This window comes from Camelus dromedarius, chromosome 12 (assembly GCF_036321535.1).
Source record: "Camelus dromedarius isolate mCamDro1 chromosome 12, mCamDro1.pat, whole genome shotgun sequence".
NCBI lineage: Eukaryota > Metazoa > Chordata > Mammalia > Artiodactyla > Camelidae > Camelus > Camelus dromedarius.
Genome location: NC_087447.1, coordinates 16858438 through 16877228, shown reverse-complemented (window position 1 = coordinate 16877228; position 18791 = coordinate 16858438). Strand labels below are relative to the sequence as shown.

Sequence of the window (18791 nt, the reverse complement as noted above, 5' to 3'; positions counted from 1 at the left end):
GGCTTGTTTTTACCTCAAATGCTTAATTACTTTCTCCCCTCCCACCTTTTCCAATATTTCTGTCCAAGTCTGGTTACCACAGATATTTGAACAATGTAAGTAGCATTCATTCATGTAGACACTCATTCATCTCACATTTATTGGAAAGCCTGCTGTGAGTAACAGAGGCCCTACTCTTAAGCAGGCTGGCGTCCGGTGGGGAAGACAGAGCAACAGTTACAGCACTGTGTGATGAATGCTCTAACGGATGCACGGGGGGAGGCGATGGAAGCCCGGAGCAGGCAAGGAGCCTGACCCAGCCTGGAAGAGGCGGGTGTGTGACTCTGTGTCTTGGAGAAGTGAGGAGCCACCTCCAGTCACTTCCTTATCGGTGGAAACATGTGTTGAGTGCCCCTTCTTTGCCAGTTACTGTGTGGGGTATGAGGATACAAAGATGACCAAGGTCAGACCTTGCCTCCAGGAAGCTCTCGGTCTGGTGGGGGAAGACAGACAAGTCAGCCGGCAATGACCAGATACAGTGCTGAGATGCAGCCCTGGCTGGCTGGGATGCTAGGAGAGGGAGGAGGAGACGTGCCGTGGCCGCGGCTGTGGGGTTGGGGAGAGCTTCTCGGGGCAGTGACCTGAGCTGAGTCTGGAAAGATACTCATTCCTGTGAGGATCTAAACCTGCTTGGGTAGTTGTAATTAGGATGAGTGGTAGAAGGGCTCTGGATTTGAAGCCAGAAGGCTGAGGTTCAGGTAACCAGCTCTATTACCGGCTAGCTTTGTGATCTTAGCAAATCATTTAATCTTTTTTGAGCCTCAGTTTTCCCACCTATATGGTAGAGATCACTTACTTATTTAACAACTATTTGTTAAGTGCTGTGTGTGCTAGGCAGTATGCCTGGTGCCCAGGATTTGCTGGTGAATGGAACCAGGTGTGGTTTCCATCCTAATGGACTAGGGTAGTGGGCAGAGGGGGTTGCAGATTTTCATAAATTAACTTGTACAAATAAAATGACAAACTCTGCTAAATCCATGAAGAGTGAGTCACCATTTGGTCCTCTCTCCCTCACCCCTGGTCTCTAATCACTTCCCCTCGTCTCTTTTCTCTGTCCCCAACTCTTACCATCCTCGCCTGGCCTGGGCGAGGGGCTCCAGCTGTTCTCCCGGCTCCCACTCTTGCTTTCTTACTTTGTTCTAACACTTTAGGCAGAATGATCCTGTTGGAACATAACCAGGTCATGCCATGCTTTGCCTAAAACCTTCTGTGACTTCCTGTCTCAGTGAAAGCCAAGTCCTTCAATGGCCTGTGAGGCCCCAGACACCCTGCTGTGGCCCTCCCTTCCCTGTTGCTCTCCCGTCGGGTATCCTTATGGCTCTCTCACCCCCTGGCCTTCCTTGCCTGGTTTGCTCACCCTTGTATTACCAGGACCTAGCGTGTAATAGGGGCTTCATAAATAAATGCTGAATAAATGAATGGACTGGGGAGTACAGCTAAAGAAGAAAAGTCATTGCTAACTCAGAGCAGGCAGTGAAGAGTGAAGAAGAGTATACCAGGTAGGCAGATTTGCACATGCAAAGTTCCTGTGGTCGGGCAGAGTGTGGTGTGTGCAGTGAGAGGGTGCCAGTGTGGCTGGAGCACAGTGAGGAATGCACAAAGGATGGAAGATGCAAGGAGTGGCAAGTGGGTAGTGAGAGATGGAGATGGTAGGAGCTCCTCTGAGGTGGTCAGCCCAGAGAAAGGGGAAGGGAAGAGGGACTACTTATCTCAGGGACTGTGGGGCTGAGGGGGGGTTGGGGTGCCTTTGCTTCTGCTGGTGAGAATTAAACAAGACATGTATGTAGCAGTGCTTTGTGGAAAGGGCTGGACATCAATTGCTTTGTTATTGTCTCCAGAGCATCTGTGGTTGTGCCAGAAGAAAAGATGTCAGATGTGTACAGTATCCTACAGAGCATCCCCCAAAGGCAGATTGAAGAAATGCAGAGACAGGTAAGCAGCGAGGCAGCCCTGTGGAGAGGTGATGTAGGGGCTGTGAAAGGGTGGCCCTGACTGCTTGGATACAGAGCAACAGCTGCTGAGTGCAGGAGTGGCATTTATTTCCTCCAGTCTATCAACCAACCAGACTTCAAAGAGGAAACAGTTAGAGAGTCGCATCAGGTAAGGTTTGGAATAATAACTATCAGGTTTAAAACCGCTCCTGAGGCAAGCCTGCGGAGATTTTAGGGTCCTACCGTAGCAGTGTGGTAGGATGCAGAGCTGCACCCCTCTGGAAGGTGGTGGTTCTGGTGACTGAGCCAGCCGTGGAAGCCAGGACGTTTCAGGGTGATGCTTCCGAGGAGCTCTGACCTGGAGAATGTCGTTGGATGTGCTGGCCTGGGTTCCCGTTCAGCGGCCCTTGTGGTTAAGTGGTGCCCTCCTCTCCCCGGAACAGATACCACTCTCCTGCCTCCCTTTCCAGGTCTCTGGGCCACCTTCTGACGCCCCTTTTCCTGGGCTGCTCTCCACTGTCTAAGCCCCCGCTGGGGGTCCCATCTGGTCCTACTGCCCTTTCTCTCTCCGGGAAGAAACTTAGTTGGGCTTAAATGTGAAACAAGTTGAAAAATTTAAAAAGACTATCCCATTATCTGTCCTGTGCATGTTGTTTCTATTTTTTTTTTTAGTAGATTTTAAAAAGTTTTTATTTTTATCAAAATTGTCTATGTAGGCAATGAGCAGAAGAGGAGGTTTGGAGGGCTCTTAGCACTGAGGACATAGCTGCCCTGTGCACCCCATGTCTTATTTGGCCCCCTCAATCTCTAGGCTGATTTTCTAATTCACTAAAACTCAGATGAGGTCAGCAGTTAAGTGACAACGGGGAAACCCGAAACTTAAACACGCGTATGCTGTGAAAAAACGGTGGGGAGGCTAACCTCAACCTGGGATTTGTTCTAAAATCAGAACACCAGAATGTTTTACAGATGAGGTGACTGAGCTCCAGAGAAGGCAGTGCCATGGCCAAGGGTACAGAGTTAGTAACCCACCAAGCTGGCGTTTGACACAGGCAGTCAGGGGTCAGAACCTACAGACTTGATTATTGTGTGTCCTGCCATCTCTTTGGTTTAAGGGGCTTGGTACCAAAATAAAGAGGTGGACTGACCACATCCACGAAATTCCACTCCCTTCTAAAACCCTAAAATGACAGTTAAGGAAAATTTTTAGAAATTAAGGCGTAATCCCTCCAAGATAAAGAGAATGAGAGGAGAGATGACAGCAGCAAACGTGGGAGCAGGAAAGCAGAAGGAGAGATGGTTGCTGACGCTGCCGGTCAAGAGAGCCGTGTCCTAAGCCAGCGGAGAGAAACCAGAGTTCTGCTGCAGAAACCCTTCCTCCCCTGCCCCGGGGAGGTAAAGTTGGGGCTCAAAGCAGGAGGACAGACTGAAAATGTATTGAAGAAGCAGTTGGACGCCCAGATCAGCCCCCCCGCCCCTGGCCCGCTCCAGATTCTTGATTAAACCTGTGGTTCTTATAACTGGTGTAGAAGAAGATGCTCCTTTAAGGGCCCTGATGTTTGTGCTCTTCATGTTTCTTTTTATGGTGTCTTGATTTGTTAATGTAATTAAAAAGAGAATCATCTGCTAAATCAACGATTATCTTTTACTAGATTTAGTCTAAATAGCTAAGAAAATATTGGGGAGGTAAAAATGAGCAAATTCTGTCCAGTTACCTTCTCTACCCTGCCACCTTCGTGTTGGAAGGAGAATCTTGGTTTTCGGAGCAGAGCACCCACAGCCAGCTCACAGAATGCCCTCGTGCCCTGGGAGCTTGGCTCAGGAACCACAGGCTGAGATGGGCTTGGCCGGTCTTTTCGATGGCAGGCTCAGAAGCAGAGAACTGTTGAGATGGACTGACTAAAGGTTATTTAAAACAGTGTATCTGCAGGTTATTTGGGTTCAAAGAGACACACGTGGAGTCAGGAGACTTGGGTTTGAGCCCTGGGTCTGTCCCTATTAATTGTGCGACCATGACAAGTTACCAAAGTCCTTGGACTTTCCTTTCCTCATTTATGAAATCAAGGGGTTGGCCTGACAATCTCTCATGTTCCATTTATCTGTTAAAAAAATGCTATGAAACTCTTGTTCTTGACAATGTCAATAATTAAATGGTCACCGCTTTCCATGACCACTTCCAGTCTTGAGGACTGTTTACCTCTTCCGTTGGTGGTGAACACTGTACATCATGTCAACCTGCAACAGAAAGGTGGTCTTGGCACTTTCTCCCTCCCTTTCTAAATCTCCCTTCTGCTCACCGATGCTGCTTTTCTCTGTGCTACTTGCAGACCTTCTAATGCACTCCACTGCTGTGCCCCATTTTGTCCTGCTCCCCTTTCTCCGAATATTCTGTGTTCCAGAAGTGACCTCTTTTCTTCTCCCAACCTCAGATTTCTAGACTGGACTGACCTCAACTAGAGGTGAGATTATCTGGCTGAAGTAATTTCCAGATAGATACAAAGGATGACTAAGTTCAACCACCAGATGCCGATAGGACACCTGTCTCCCAAATTGTGACAACCAGAAATATCCCTAAACATTGCCAGATGTCCCCTGTGGGGCAAAACTGCTGTGATAGAGAACCGCTTTCCTATTGATAATTAATGTCTCGTCTCTCTAAGATTAGAGACAGTTCTTTTGCTCTGTAGGACACTTTCCAGAGTATGCTTGTCATTTTGCCTTCCATATACACTCCACTGATTTAATCTGACCCTGGCAGGAGTAACTGAAAAAATAGCACACGCCTCTGGAAAGTTTTTGCACCTTAGTGAATTCTATTTGGGGAGGTCAAATTTGAGTCTTTTTGTAAGGCAGGCATAAACTTTTAGGGGAAAACCTATTTCATCAGTAGTTGATACTTTAGAAGATATGCTGGCGACTGAGGAGGAGCTGGGACCCAGGAACAGAGGGCCTGGTTTTCTTGCTGAACAAGTCAGAACCATCTCACAGAGCTGCATGGCCAGTTGCAGCCAGCAGAGGTCTCCATCCACTTTTAAGTGACTAATTTTCCTTTTGCGTGTTTAACTGTTTCCAAGAAATCCTAAGTACCACAAGCTACCCTGACGTCGTCCTCGGGGCCACTCTCTAGAGACCCACTCTTTCCTGTACTTAACACAGAATTTTGCTCTCCTTAGATGGAATAGAGCCAAAGTTTCTGAACTGACCGCAGAGATACGAGGTGGGATCTTGGTGTTGAAGGCACTGTAGTAACCTCTTGCAGCTTAGAGTTCAGGGTCAGAAAGGCTGTAATCTGATCGGTGAATACATGGTGAAAGTCCTTGTTGTGACTTGGGAGTTAGGATGCACCAAGAGAGAAGGATATTCTCCCTGACAAGGAAACATCTTTAGGTTTTCCTCCTGACCTTAGTTTAGATGTGATAGTGAAGCAGCCACAAAGTTAAATGCAGGCCTGGAACCTGATGTAAGAGCTAAGATTTTTGAAGTACAATCTGGGTCTGTGTCCTCTACCCCTGAAGGCCACCGACGAGCAGTTCCCGCATATGTGACATTGGATGAGCTGGGGTGGCTTATAGGGTTTTTGGTTAAGTTAAAAATCAGTCCCTTTAATTAGTAAAGGTTAATAGTTATAGCAGTACAGAGTCAACTTCTCAGTCAGCCTTTTATTGTCCTATGAGCTAAATTGACAAGTTAATTAATTTAGTAAAGCCCTAATTATGTTTTTCTTTTTCCCCCAAGGGGAGGTGATGAGAGACAAGAAATCTGTGACCCCCACTCACAAAGGCCTAACAGTCGTCTTGGGAATATGTGGCTCCAAACACAAAAAAAGTTTCGAAGATGGTGCAGGTTTTCTAAAGTACACTAAGGGTCTGAAGTGGGAGGGAGGAGGAATGGGCTAAAGTTGTCAGGGACAGATTTATTGGAGGGGTAGCATTTGATGCAGGCCTTATAGATGGAGAGTCCCGTCAACCAGCTTTCTCACACTGGAAACCAGGAAGAAGTATGCCACTAAATATTTTTCTGTAGTCAGATGGGCATTCACACCCCCAGTCTGCCTTGAATCACAATGAAAAAGAAAGCAATCTGGGCTGTCGGAAGGCTGAACAGACACTGAACTGTATAGTTAGAAATGTTTGTGTGGACAGGGAGGAAGGTGTAAATGGATCCCCGGTTTATCTGCTGAGTGGAGTTCCCAAACATTCTTTTATTGGTCAGTGGCTCCACCAGCAGTGACCTCTAACCCCAGCCACACTAGGAGGTGGAAGTCAGGAGCCTGCCTTGCCTTTGAACTCTTCTTTGTACTCAATTGACTAGGAGCCTTTGAGGTGGCAGGAACATTCAGCATCTTCTTTGCTCTCTCTCCTTTACCGCTTCAGTAAGTTAAAATGTCAGTTTCTTTTCGGTGTATTACACCAACTCATCTCAATTTGCCTTCACATTTTCCTACTAGGCATACCAAATATTTGTGCTGCAGAGGAGTACTTGAAGATACAATGGGCTGATTAGGAGAAAGAACACTTCTATTTAAGAAAATAAAACCCCAGGCCTGTGGTACCCTCACCTAGCAGGACTGCAGTTAGACCCAGCTGTGATGGAGGAGAGAACAGAGGACACCACTGAACAGCACGTGTATGCGTGTCCACCAAAGTTCATGTACTTTATTCAGATGAGAGCCCCTGCTGGGAGCCTCTTATTTTATCTTGTTTACACAGGATTTCAGCACATCAAGTTATCTGCTTTCCATAGCCATAGTGGTTTAGAAGTCACAGATTTGAAGGAGAGAAAGACTCCAAATGAGGGTCTCTGAGATGGGTCATCTGCCAGTCAGGCGTGAACAGAGAAGATGGAAAAGCTACTTTAAAAATAGAACTCCTGGCACTTTGGATACATGGCAGACAGCTGTGCGGGCTTCACAGTATCCTGGGTGTGTCATTGTAAGATGGCAGAATTCCTTGGTTCAAAGATGTATGCACATGTTTATTTTTCATATTTTGGATTTCTGGCATCCAAATGAGTCTTACTGTCACTTTGAACAATTGAATGTAGTTTCTGTTTCTTCCCCTTGAAGCTCTTATGGATAGGGCATCTTAAAATTGAGGAAATACAGAAACGGCTCTTCTTGGTGATACCCTGCAATCTTTAAGTGAAGGTTTAAATTTTGCTTAGCATATATATATTTTTTTAAATACTGACTTTCATGTAATATATTTTATAAAATTTTCTGTCTACAATATTTGGTTTTATTTTTTTGGAAGTGTTTTGTGATTCACTTAAAGGTGTAAACCCTCAGATGTCTAGAAGTATCAGCGGCCCAAATGGATGTGTTCTCTGAGGGTTCCCTGTGCTGGGGGCTTGACTGTTGCGCCCACTGATGGTTATATAGCAGTCCGTGTCTGTTTCTCCCTCCCTCCTCTACCCTCAGGACACACACTTTACAAAGCAGACTCTTTAAATAGAGTAGTGAGATAGGCAGAAGAGTAATCTCAATTTTTTACTGTGAGGAAACTAAGGAAAAGCGACGTAAGGTGATCCTCCCAAGACTGCACCATACGTAAGGGACAGACAGGGAACACACTCTGTTTTGCTGGCCACTACTTTATTCAAGTCATAGGGCTGTGTGGCCTGGATTGAGCTGAAAATCAGGATAAGCTTCCCAATAATTCAGGCTAACTGCCTGCTGGATAGTCTTCCCGAAGAAGTGGTTGCTCGAGACATTTAGGACTGGATGCATCCCTGGAAATATATTATGAAGAATGTGGGAAAGAGTTTCACTTCTAATTTCCAGAGTCGATATTGTAATGTGTCTGTCATCCTTATCCATCCCCCCCACTGTAAAACTGAAAAAAATTTTAATATACATAAACTGAACTCTCAGGACTTTTCAAAAATGCCAGGTATTCCCTGTCTCCCCTCTGCCTCTGACTCTCCAGTCCCCGCATGCTGCTCCAACTCTGTTTCCCAATCTCTGCTCTCGTACTTGCCCTAAGAAAAGCTACCGGATCACTTACCCTTCAACAAAACACACTGACCTGGTCCCTGGAGTTCTTCCTGTGAAACAGACAGCCATGGTTCTGGTTCAAAGCCAGGCCCTTTGGCCAGTACAAGAGCCTTGGGGATGAGTTGATCACTTTACAGGGTATTCTGAATTTCATCATTTTGTTTCAATAGCACTGTATACTCTGAGTTTTCCTGAATGTATAAATCCATATTGTGAAGGAGACCAGTCAATGTATGTTTAAAGCAGGATGAAAATAAGGACTCATTTAATTGGAACTCTTAAGGAAGAGCATTTTTGTGTGTTCAACTTTTTTTTTCCAACTTTAGTATTAAGAACCTTATTGGAAAAAGACTTTTGCCAAGTATCTGATGGGAAGCCAAGAAAAGCATTTTAATAGAACTGTCTCAAATTTATAGTGCACTAGGGCCTGTAAATAAATTTCCCTGTCTTTAAGGTTTGGGCTGATTTGCAGTTATTTTGTATAGCTTCTGAGATTTAAATCCTCGCGGTCCAGATGGAAAGACCATAAAGCTGCTTTCCTTGGCAGCCTTGGCATACCTTGTCCATGGCAGGCATCATGAGCAGGAGATTGAACTCTGTCTGTAAATGCTCACTGATCGTATTGTGATGCCCATTTTAATTGGTTTAGTGACTTTTCCTAGAGCAGCCCACCTAAATATTCTCTAAATCCAGGAGAATTGGAGTCCTTGATTTCATAATGCAACCAGTCAAATAAATATATATTAAGTACCTGCTTTGTTCATGGAATTGTGCAGGCATATTGAGGGAAATTTTTTTAAAGGAGGGGGCACAGATCCTGTGCATAAGAAAGGCCCTCAGGGTGCTGGGGAGAGTACTTTCGGTAATACATGAATGAAGAGGCCAGAAGTGCTGTCAGTTGTACTGTGGAGAGTTAGGAATGGATCAGGAGGCGAAAGGAGGCATCACGATTGGTTGACCTCGAATAGGAAAGAGCCGATGCTCCATGAGGCACTGCCCGCCGCCCGGAGGCCGGCGTCTGTGGGGAGACTCGGTAGGCAAGAGGGAGCAGCCCGAGGTGGGACTTGCAGTGCTAGCAGCAGAGAACTAGGTAATTGGAAGGGAGGGAAGGTCAGTGACAAGTGGAGAGTAATGAAAAGATGTGTGATGAAAGGGAAAAGCAGGCTCAATTAAGGAGATTTAAGGAAAAAAATCAAAGAGCTAGAAGGGACCTTAGAAATTATTCAACCCTTTCCTCATATTTTATAAGTGACATGTGAGCCCTCGAGTTCAAGTGATCCTGAGAATGAATTGTTAGGGCTAGAGTTGAGCTTGCTTGGAACCCAGCTCTCCTGACTCCAGCTGATGGTGTTTTTTGGGGGCTGGAATGGGGAAGGGGGCACTGTATACTGTAATATTTTCCAAACTGAGGGTCATGATAGGAGATCGTGAAGTCAATTCAGTGGGTCCTGACTGGCATTTTATGTTTTAAGAATGAATGCTAGCAGAAAGGGAAGTATCGGCATATTACATAGCAAGGGTAAACATTTCCTGAAACCTTTGTTTCTGTTACATATATGTATGTGTGGTGAGTTGTGGTATAACATGTATGTATGTGTACAGTGTGGATCCCAGTCCAGAAAGTTTGAAATATGTTAGTAGTGGAAAGCATATGGGCTTTTGAGTTGGGGAGACCTGAATTCACATCCCAAGCTGTGCTGTCTTTCTACCAGCTTTGTGAGTGTGGGCAAGTTACCTAACTTTTCCAAGCTTCACATTCTCTTATCTCAGACCTGGGGATAATTGTGCAATAGAGTAGTTGTGTTGATGACATGAAGCGTCTAGATGTGGTCTGCCGGCGCCATGCGGCAGCCCTCTGAGAGCGCTCCACCCGGGTCTGTGCTTGGACACTGGAAGGAGCCTCCTGGTGTGGAGCTTGGTCTCCAGGAACCACAATGACTTACCAGCATGGATGTATTATGCATTTGCTTCTGGGCTTGGAAACTTGAAACAGAACTTAATCCTGTGGGTCTGGTGTACTTTCTACATCTTGGCATGGAGGGAGGTTCACCTCTCTATTTTTCTGTTAGGATCCGAATGGCTTATTAAAATCAGTGGTTCTCTAGCTGGCCTTAAAAAAAAAAATTCATTGGCACATTTGGATAAAGTACTAGTACTTTTTCCCCTTTCCAGTGAGAAAAAATTTTATACTGAGTCCTTCCCCCTCCTTGTAATGTATTCTCTGCAAAATCATTATTTTATTCATTTTTTTAAACTGGAAGATTAAAAAATATACTTAATGGGGGAGGGTATAGCTGAGTGGTAGAGTGAGCGCTTAGCATACAGGAGGTCCTGGGTTCAATCCTCAGTACTTCCGTTAAAATAAACAAACCTAATTACCCTCCCAACTCCCCCCACCCCAATTTTATATATTATACATATATTTAAATTTTAAAAATAAACTTGAAAAGTCAAAATGAGAATTGACATTTGGGTGGTGAACAGTTGAAGAACTGGAGTTTTACCGGGTATGAACTAAAAATAAAGGAAATTTTTCTGACTCCAAGAGGCCCGGCCAGATCTCTTTTAGAAATAGCTGTCGTTCAGCGCCCACCGAAAGGAGAACGTGTTCTATCCCAGGCTTTTCCCGCTGCTCTGCTGCTAGCCTCTTCCTCGCTCCTCCCGCTGCCTCTGCCGCCCTTCCCCCGTTCCTTCCTAGCCAGCTCCATCCCGTGTTTGAAACCCCCCTGCAGAGCTGGGACGAGAGCTTCATCCCCAGATCATTTGGGCCAGGGGCTAAAACACTGCCATAAATCTGCAGCTCATTTTAATGCCACGTTAAAACAGTGTGAGCGGCTGGTTTCCGTGGCCCCTGCCCTCTTTCTTTATGGGCTCCTTTGGCTCTTCTTTATAAAGAGGCCCCGCGGAGTCATTTTAAAGTTCTTATCAGTTTGCTGACAGCTATATGGGCCTTTCTGCCGAGTCCAGGAGCTCAGGCAGGCGTGTGAAACTTCTGATATTAAAATTGAAGAAAAATGCCAGGCAGAAGGGATTGCGTGGCGCGGCGGTGATCTGGAGGGAAAGGACTAGCGAGATAATTAACCTCTGCAGGTCCGGAACCGTACATCTGTGGAGTCATTTCTCCTGGCCGGTGGGGGCAGGGCAGAAGGGGTTAGGCCGGGGCTTTTATTTTTATGCCCTGGTTAGAAAGGCCGTTCTGCTGGCACTTTGTGCTTTCAGGCTTTCAGGCTCCAGCAAGCGAGTTGGGCAGCCCTGAAGTTCTAGCGGAGCCAGGTTTACAATGTTTTTGTTTTTTCCTTAAGTCCGTCTGACTGGCTAGACCTCTGCTCGCACGTCTCTGCCAGCCCCTCCTCGCCGTCTCTCTGTCCGCCGGCCGTAGCATCGCTGTTATCAAATTTAGAAGGACTTTCATCAGTCTGCTTCGCTGCCCCTTTTAGACCAGATTGCTAACCCCCAGTAATCCTCCCAGAGTGCTTCATGGAAGCGCCAGGCCCTCTATAAATGTCAGCCCACAGAGCTTGGCCCTTTTTACCCTCTAGTTACAGAGAAGTGGACTGGAAGCTGCTCCTCCCTCTCCTCCACCACTTTTCCTTTCTCTCTAGCAGCAGACAGCTGAGGGGAAGGAAAAACCATTACCTGGATCAAGGCCAGTGGCTTGATGGAGCTTCAGAATCTCTGGCATCTCCTGACCAGAATGTTTTTCCAGGCATTTCAGAAAGTGCATCCTCACCCTCTTCTCCTTTTAGCTTTCCAGCCTTGATTGCCAAGGGGCTGGCTGGGTGCAGCAGGCCCTCAGAATCTCCTTCATCTCTCTCTGCTCTTCTCCTAACTGAAGCTTTTAGGAAGAGGGTAGTAGAGATAAGCGAAATCCAACAGACATACATTTTTAACTGCTTGGCACCTTTTTGGCACAAGTGCATTATTTTTCCTTTTTCAGATAGTTTTGGACATGAGCACTTTTGCAAGTGTGTTTAATTTAAAATAGCCATTTGACTTGAGGTTGATGCAAAAGCAAGGAATTTTTGTAGTAAGTTACTCAAATTATATAGCTGTTAATCTAGATGATTTTCATTGAGCAAACAAAAAAAAATTACTGGTTTGTTCTATTATTCATGTAGCTCCTGTGGGGAGAGTAATTAGATATAAAAACCAAATGAGCAATAAAGCAAAATAAAATGCTCCAAACTCCAAAGCAACAGAACTGCTTCTTTATACATTTCTGATAAATTTATATCCTGTAATTAGCTAAGAAGTTTACTGAACTGCATGTTATTGCTTATGGTACAGTTTTAATAAACTTATTAAAATATTTAACAAATAATAATATATTGGAAGTAAGTATGTTGTATTCAGTATATTGGAAGTTCTCCATAAATACACGATTATGAACAGCCTCCATTATACAGCCTTTCAAGGGGTGTGGGTATGTGGAATGGTCAGTTTCCTCTTTGGGCTCTGGTTGGAGAGCTGTCTCTAAAGTTAACCATGGGTTAATCCCTTGTAATGAGTCCCCAATATGGGGTATTACTTCAGGAAATGGCTTCTCTAGTAAAAGTGTTAAATATTAATTTGCAGCCTATATAGGGATTGTCTGACTCTTTGGGGCTGGTTTCCCACAGGGTGCAACTATTGGTGAAGCATTTCTGAGAAATAATTGCTCATTACAGGAAACACAATACGGGTTTTGTGAATTCATTATATACCTACTTAGAAAAATATCTAGGTTTATTTACAAAACAAGAACTTGTAAAATATCAAGTGTTGATATGTTTGATAAAAAGTCACTATTGTCAACTCTTCAGTAAGGGTCAAACTGATCCATTGGCTTTTGGTCTATATTTATAAATACCTATAGGTTATCATATATTTTTATATATTATTCTGTCTCCCTCAGCATTGAAGAGGTTGAGAGAATTTGGAGGTGCAGAATTATTTTCAGTTTCATGATGTCGTTAATCTTATAATTTCATGCTACTGTTCTTGGGAATGTGAGATAACAATCATGTATTTTTATTTCATTTAATTTCACTTAAAGACTTAATACTTAATCAGACCAGGACTGGTACACAAGTAGCTCCATGTAAATCATTTCTGGCAGTGCAGTTCTCTCTCTCCTTGTAACTCAAAGACTAATTTGTTGTATTTAAATATGTACTTATTTCCCATTTTGATAAGACTTTAATAGGAGGAGAGCAGGTCACTTGTTATCTTTCAGAGTCCAGTAGTTTTTATTAAAAGGAGCAAGTAATTTGTCTTCACATACTTGAAGTTGGTATATGTATTGAAGTTTTTTTAATTTTCAGGTAATTTGGCCAGGTCTATTCATATATCATTTGTATTTTAATGATACATGAATAAGATCATCTTTTTGAAAGACCTTTGAGTTTTTCTTTTGAAAAACTGCAGTTTGAGTCTGCGGACTGAGGGTTGAGTCCTCTGAATCCTCTCAGTCAAATTCTTAATTGCTTTCTGGGGTAGAGAATGGGGACCTGGATTTCTCTTGAGAGTCCTTGCCGTGATGAACCTCAGTTATTCTTAGTCACAGGTGTGTGTCATCCTTCAGGTACAAAAGGACAGGGGGAGAAACAGAACCACTGACATAGCAAGTGGAGCTGTTTCAAACTTCTCCCTCTGTTCAGAGTCCCAATTTGGGGAACATACATTGGGGTTTCTGCTCAGGATCCACAGGAGTGCTTGTCTTAATGACACGCAATCAGAAGAAGGAGCTTCCCAGCCACAGACAACTTATGGGGGCTCATGTGCCTCTGGTCAGGTGTAACAGTGATAAACACTGTGGGACGAGCACTACTCTCAGTTTTTCTTTCTCTGGGAATGTGTGGGGACAGTGGAAAGGGCTCCCTTGTGACCTGACTGCTGAGTTAGTTAGTATCCATAGTGAGAAAAAAAGAACCTGCCAAGGAGCAGCTCCTCAGCCTTCTCTGAAATCGTTACTACACGGGAAGCAGAGTGGAGGAGGGAACGTTGCCCTGATGTGGAATGATACGGGGTGAAACGAGCCTTCAGATTCTGTCCTTAGTCCCTTCACATGCTGTGTTTGTGTGTGTGTCTTAATTAAAAGGGGCCAGCCTTTCAAGTGTGCCTGTTGGAGTGAGACTTGTTTCATATTTGCCTTCTCTAATCAAACAAACTTGGGCTCTTTTTCTGCTGGTTTAGCACAGCAAACATGGGTAGTCTCACCCCGGGCAGATTCCTTTACAACTAGTTGACCCAAGTCGTGCTCTTATTTGTTTATTTTCGATGACAGATCCTGATTAAAGGTTTCCAATCCACCTTTTAGCTAGTCCATGGAAGCGACCAGGAGAGAGAGAGTCAGCTGCTAATCACTAAAGAAGCTCCCTGATCTGACCTAAGGAAACAGTGGGATTCTGAGGTGTAGATAACTCAGAAAATGGGGCACAGCAGAAATGAGTCTCTAGTCTCTTTGCTGAGAAGGTTTGACCAAACACAATTTTATTGGTCAGTGGCTCCTGCTTTAGTAACCTTTCACCCCCATGGCTCTCGGAGGTGCGAGCTGCTGGCCAGCCTTGCCTTTGAACTCCTCATGGCTCCTGCCACCTCAAAGGCTCCCAGTCAGAAGCTTGTGTTTTGCTTGGGATCTCTCCTCACAGCAGGGTGTCAGAGTTGGGAAAACTGATCCACCCTTAGAACATTGACATATTTGAAGGTGATACCCCTGAGACTTGAAACCTATGGCTTTCTATTTCAGGAGCTGCCTGTCATATGTCAAGAAACATGACTCTGGCTACCCCCTTGTCCTCTATCCCTCCTTGCTTCCCTTAGGACAGGAGTCATAACATTTGAGCATACCCTACAAGCGTTCACCAAGTCCTCCCAGCTTCCAAGCTCTTTACCCCCTTTTCTTCTGACTTGCCCCAAGTAGCATCTGTTTTGCAAGAATTTTTCTTTAAAAAATAAGGCTAAAGCATGCAAGTCAAGCCATTTTTGGTGTCTGGGTGCTTAATTAATGGTAAAGGTGGTATCGTGAAAGTATGACCAGGCTTACATGTTCAGTCCTAATGCTTCCAGCCTAGGTGAGCCCTACTTTTAAGATAGCCCAGCCGCAACCTTCTTGTCTTCTTGATCCATTCTACCTTCTGGAAAAAATAGGTCTTGCCAGAAAAGACAGAAAAAGAAATAGCATGGATTGCTCTCCCACATCTACTTGGCTTCCAGCCTAAGGAACAGAAGTGAAAGCTTTGGTGTTGAGAGGCAAATCCAGGGACCCATGGATATTAGATGACTTCAATATAGCTTCTTTGGCAAGAAATCAAACTCTTATTCTAAGAATATTGAGTAGAAAATGCCTTCTTCTTATGATGCCTTTAGCTTAGGGAAAAAAAAAGGAGCAAATGATCTCCACTGAGTTCCTCTGCTTTTCTAGAATTCAAATAGAATATTACGATAATCCTTAGCAGCAAGTTCACCCTGGCAGGGTCTTTTTCTGCCTCAGAGTAAAGATTGAGTTTTTAGCAGGTACCCAGGTATCAGAAGAGCAAGTCTGGTTTTACCGCTGTCTTATTCGGTGGTCATGAGCTTATGTTTTCCAATTGGCCAATGGATGGGGAGAATTAACATTTACGTTCACTCCTGTGTCAGGCACTGTTTTAGGAAATTCCTCATGAAAACCTGATGAGGTAATTGTTATTCTTCTCATTTTTATAAAGGAGGAAGGTGAACCTTAGAGGCCGATAGATGGCCTGAGGTTACAGAGCTTAAATGGCAGGTTTGGGATTGGGAAGAATTTGTGGCATATGATTAAAAAGTTCACCTTTCTCACCTTTTCTCCAGGGCATTTGCTTTTTACACTAAGTATGTCTTTTGGGACATTACTGTATTAATGATGGTTTATAGCTTGCTTCTCCTTTCCTTCATTTTCTGTTTTCTACCTAATTGCAAATTTACTTCTCCCATTCTAAATCCCATGGCAAGACCTAGAGAAAGAAAGGGATTTGAAATCCCCATTCTTTACTTGCCTCTCTTTGTCCCATGTGCTGGTTCTTCCTCTGTATCCTTTCTCTGATGATAACAGGTTTTAAAACTCTTTATGGGAATCAGCCATGTTACATGATGCTATGTGAGCTTATAAAGAGCCTGTAAAGACATAATTCGCCTTTGAAAAAAAACGCCTTGTCTAATTGAAAACTCTTGTGAACATAACTGTGAGCACACCCTTTTGCCATCAGAAAGTGTTGTCTTGGACCTCATCATTCAGACCTCTTCCTGACGTTTTTGTGATTCTTAAGGAATATGTGCTGGAGCCATTTTCTTTGGTAACCAACTGGTGGAATTAACTGCATGTTAATTCTTTAATCGCTCTCCATCAATATAAATTCTGAGACTGGAGATGAACAAAAGAAAATCTTTGCTTCGAAATGGATGACATGTGCTTACATATGGGCTTCTGGGAATTTTCCATCCAGCTCTGTTTGAGAAGAGGATTTGAGTACTGGTCCAGGTACTTGCTTATTTTCCTAACCTTTCAGTGACTCATGGTTTTAGACGTAAGAATAAAGTCTAGAACCCCTAGAAATAAGCTACACAAAGGGGAATTTGTTGTGTAGTCAGCTCTTCATATGGGGCTGGTGCTGCTGCGGGTGTTGACAGTTCTTCAGCAGTTGTTGGGAGCATGCTAGGGAGACATGGCTTGGAAGACTGTGCAAAGACTTCTTCATCTCAGCGCCAGGAAAAGAGGATTACATTGGGGGAAGTTAAGAGATGGTTAACAAAAATGCTAGGAGAGGAGAAAGCCAGATTTAAAGGAGTAAGTACTCTGCAGCCAGCCAAGGGGAAAGGCTGTGAGCAAGCTCTCAAAGTCCTGAAAAGGATGAGAAGGAGAAGAAAGGGCCCATTTTGTATGGCAGAGTTTTATAACCATAGTTGTTAATATTAAGATGATTTTACTTTTCTTTTCACTATCTATGTGGCAGCCGGGTAGACACTGCTTTAAACAAGACCAAATAATAACAAACCTACTGTGGATTCTGAATTCTAACATATTTTTAGAAGGCTGGGAATATGGGATAAGGTAAAAATAAAACTGAGATTAAATCCCAGGAGAGCTTAATTCCTAGCAAGAATTATCAGGCTCTAGATGAGATTCTAGAAGAGCAAAAATTTGTTCATTAGGTGTAACACATCAGATCTTACACTGGTCAGTGGCGGCATTTAAAATTTAAAACGGTTCTCTGCTGTTCCCCTGGAGCAACATAGCTTAAAATGGAAACCCTACTGAGTAAGCCAAGTCTAGTCCTGCTTTGCTGCTGCTGCTGGAAAAATGAGACATGGAGGATGGTGGTCTAGTGCCTTAGTCTGTTCCAACTTCCCAAGACACTTGGGCCTTACTCTAGAGGAACTGCAGGACACCTGTGTAAAGAAGCTATGAGAACCCACGGAAACCCACTGCCCCAAATCTGTAGTATTTATGGGCCGATTTTTTTTAATCCTTGCTCTTAAGTAGTGACTAGTAAATTTTGCTTTGTAGTGTGGGCCATCAAAGAGTGTTTAGTCTAGTTGGGAAGATAAATTTTTTCCTCCCGTGAAATAACAGTGGGGCAGAGAATAGATGCTAACTTTTGTGTAAAAGTTGTCGGGTGGATTAGAAAAGCAGGAACTCAGTATTGTTTCAAGGAGGAGATGAACCTTGAAGTTCAGATAAGATTTTTTTTTTAATTAATTTTATTTTTCAGAGCAGTTTTAGGTTCACTGCAAAATTGAGCAGAATGGAGAGAGAGTTCCTATATACCTTCTGTCCCCACAGATACACAACATCCCCCACTAACAAGTGTACCACGGTGGTTCATTTGTTACAGTTGAACCTACACTAGCACCTCATTCTCTCTCAAAGTCCATAGTTTACATCAGGGTTCACTCTTGGTGTTGTACATTCTTTGGGCTTCAGCAAATGTATAATTACATGTTTCCTCCATGTCACTATTCCTAATTTAGTTCCATTGTGGTCTGAGAGCAGACATCATAGGATTTCTGTTCTTTCATATTTGTTCAAGTATGTTTTATGGCCCAGAATGTAGTCTGTCTTGGTGAATGTTACACGTGAGCTTGAGAAGAACGTATAATCTACTGTTGTTGGATGAAATAGTCTATAGATGTCAATTATTTGCTGCTGTTAAGTTCAGCTATGTCCTTACTGATTTTCTGCTTCCTGGATCTGTCCACTTCTGATAGAAGGGTGTTGAAATCTCTAGCTCTAATAGTGGAATCATCTGTTTCTCCTTGAAGTTCAGTCTCCCTGAAGTTCTGTTTCATGTGTTATGATGTTCTTTTGTTGGTTGCATATACATTGAGGATTGTTACATCTTCTTGGAGTATTGACCTCTGTCATTATGTAATGCCACTCTTTATGCCTGATAATTTTCGTTTTTCTGAAGTCTGCTCTGTCTGAAATTGATACAGCTACTCCCACTGTCTTTGGATTAGTGTCAGCATGCCATATCTTTCTCCATCCCTTTACTTTTAATTTATATGTGTCTTTATATTTAAAGTGGGTTTCTTATAGATAATGTATAGTTGGGTCTTGTTTTTATATATACACATATATTAATTGAAGTATAGTTGATTTATAGTGTGTTTAGTTTCGAGTGTAGAGCCAAGTGATTGAGTTATGTGTTGTGTATGTGTGTATATGGGTTTTTCAGATTCTTTTCCATTGTAACTTATAAGATACTGTGCTATACAGTAGGACCTTGTTGTTTATTTTATATGTAGTAGCGTGTATCTGTTAATCCCAAACCCCCTAAAAATACAAACTGAATGCAGCAGCGTATAAAAAGGGATAGTGTAACTAAATG

At 43.6% G+C, this 18791-nt stretch overlaps 1 protein-coding gene across 1 annotated transcript in view; it reads left to right on the top strand.

Annotated features, from left to right (window-relative positions):
* Positions 1-18791, top strand: part of EXT2 (exostosin glycosyltransferase 2) — a 129406-nt gene that overhangs the window by 30100 nt on the left and 80515 nt on the right. Inside the window, exon 7 of the mRNA XM_031459755.2 lies at positions 1878-1971. Coding sequence (XP_031315615.1) covers positions 1878-1971 — 94 coding nt within the window. The remainder of the gene's footprint in view (positions 1-1877; positions 1972-18791) is intronic.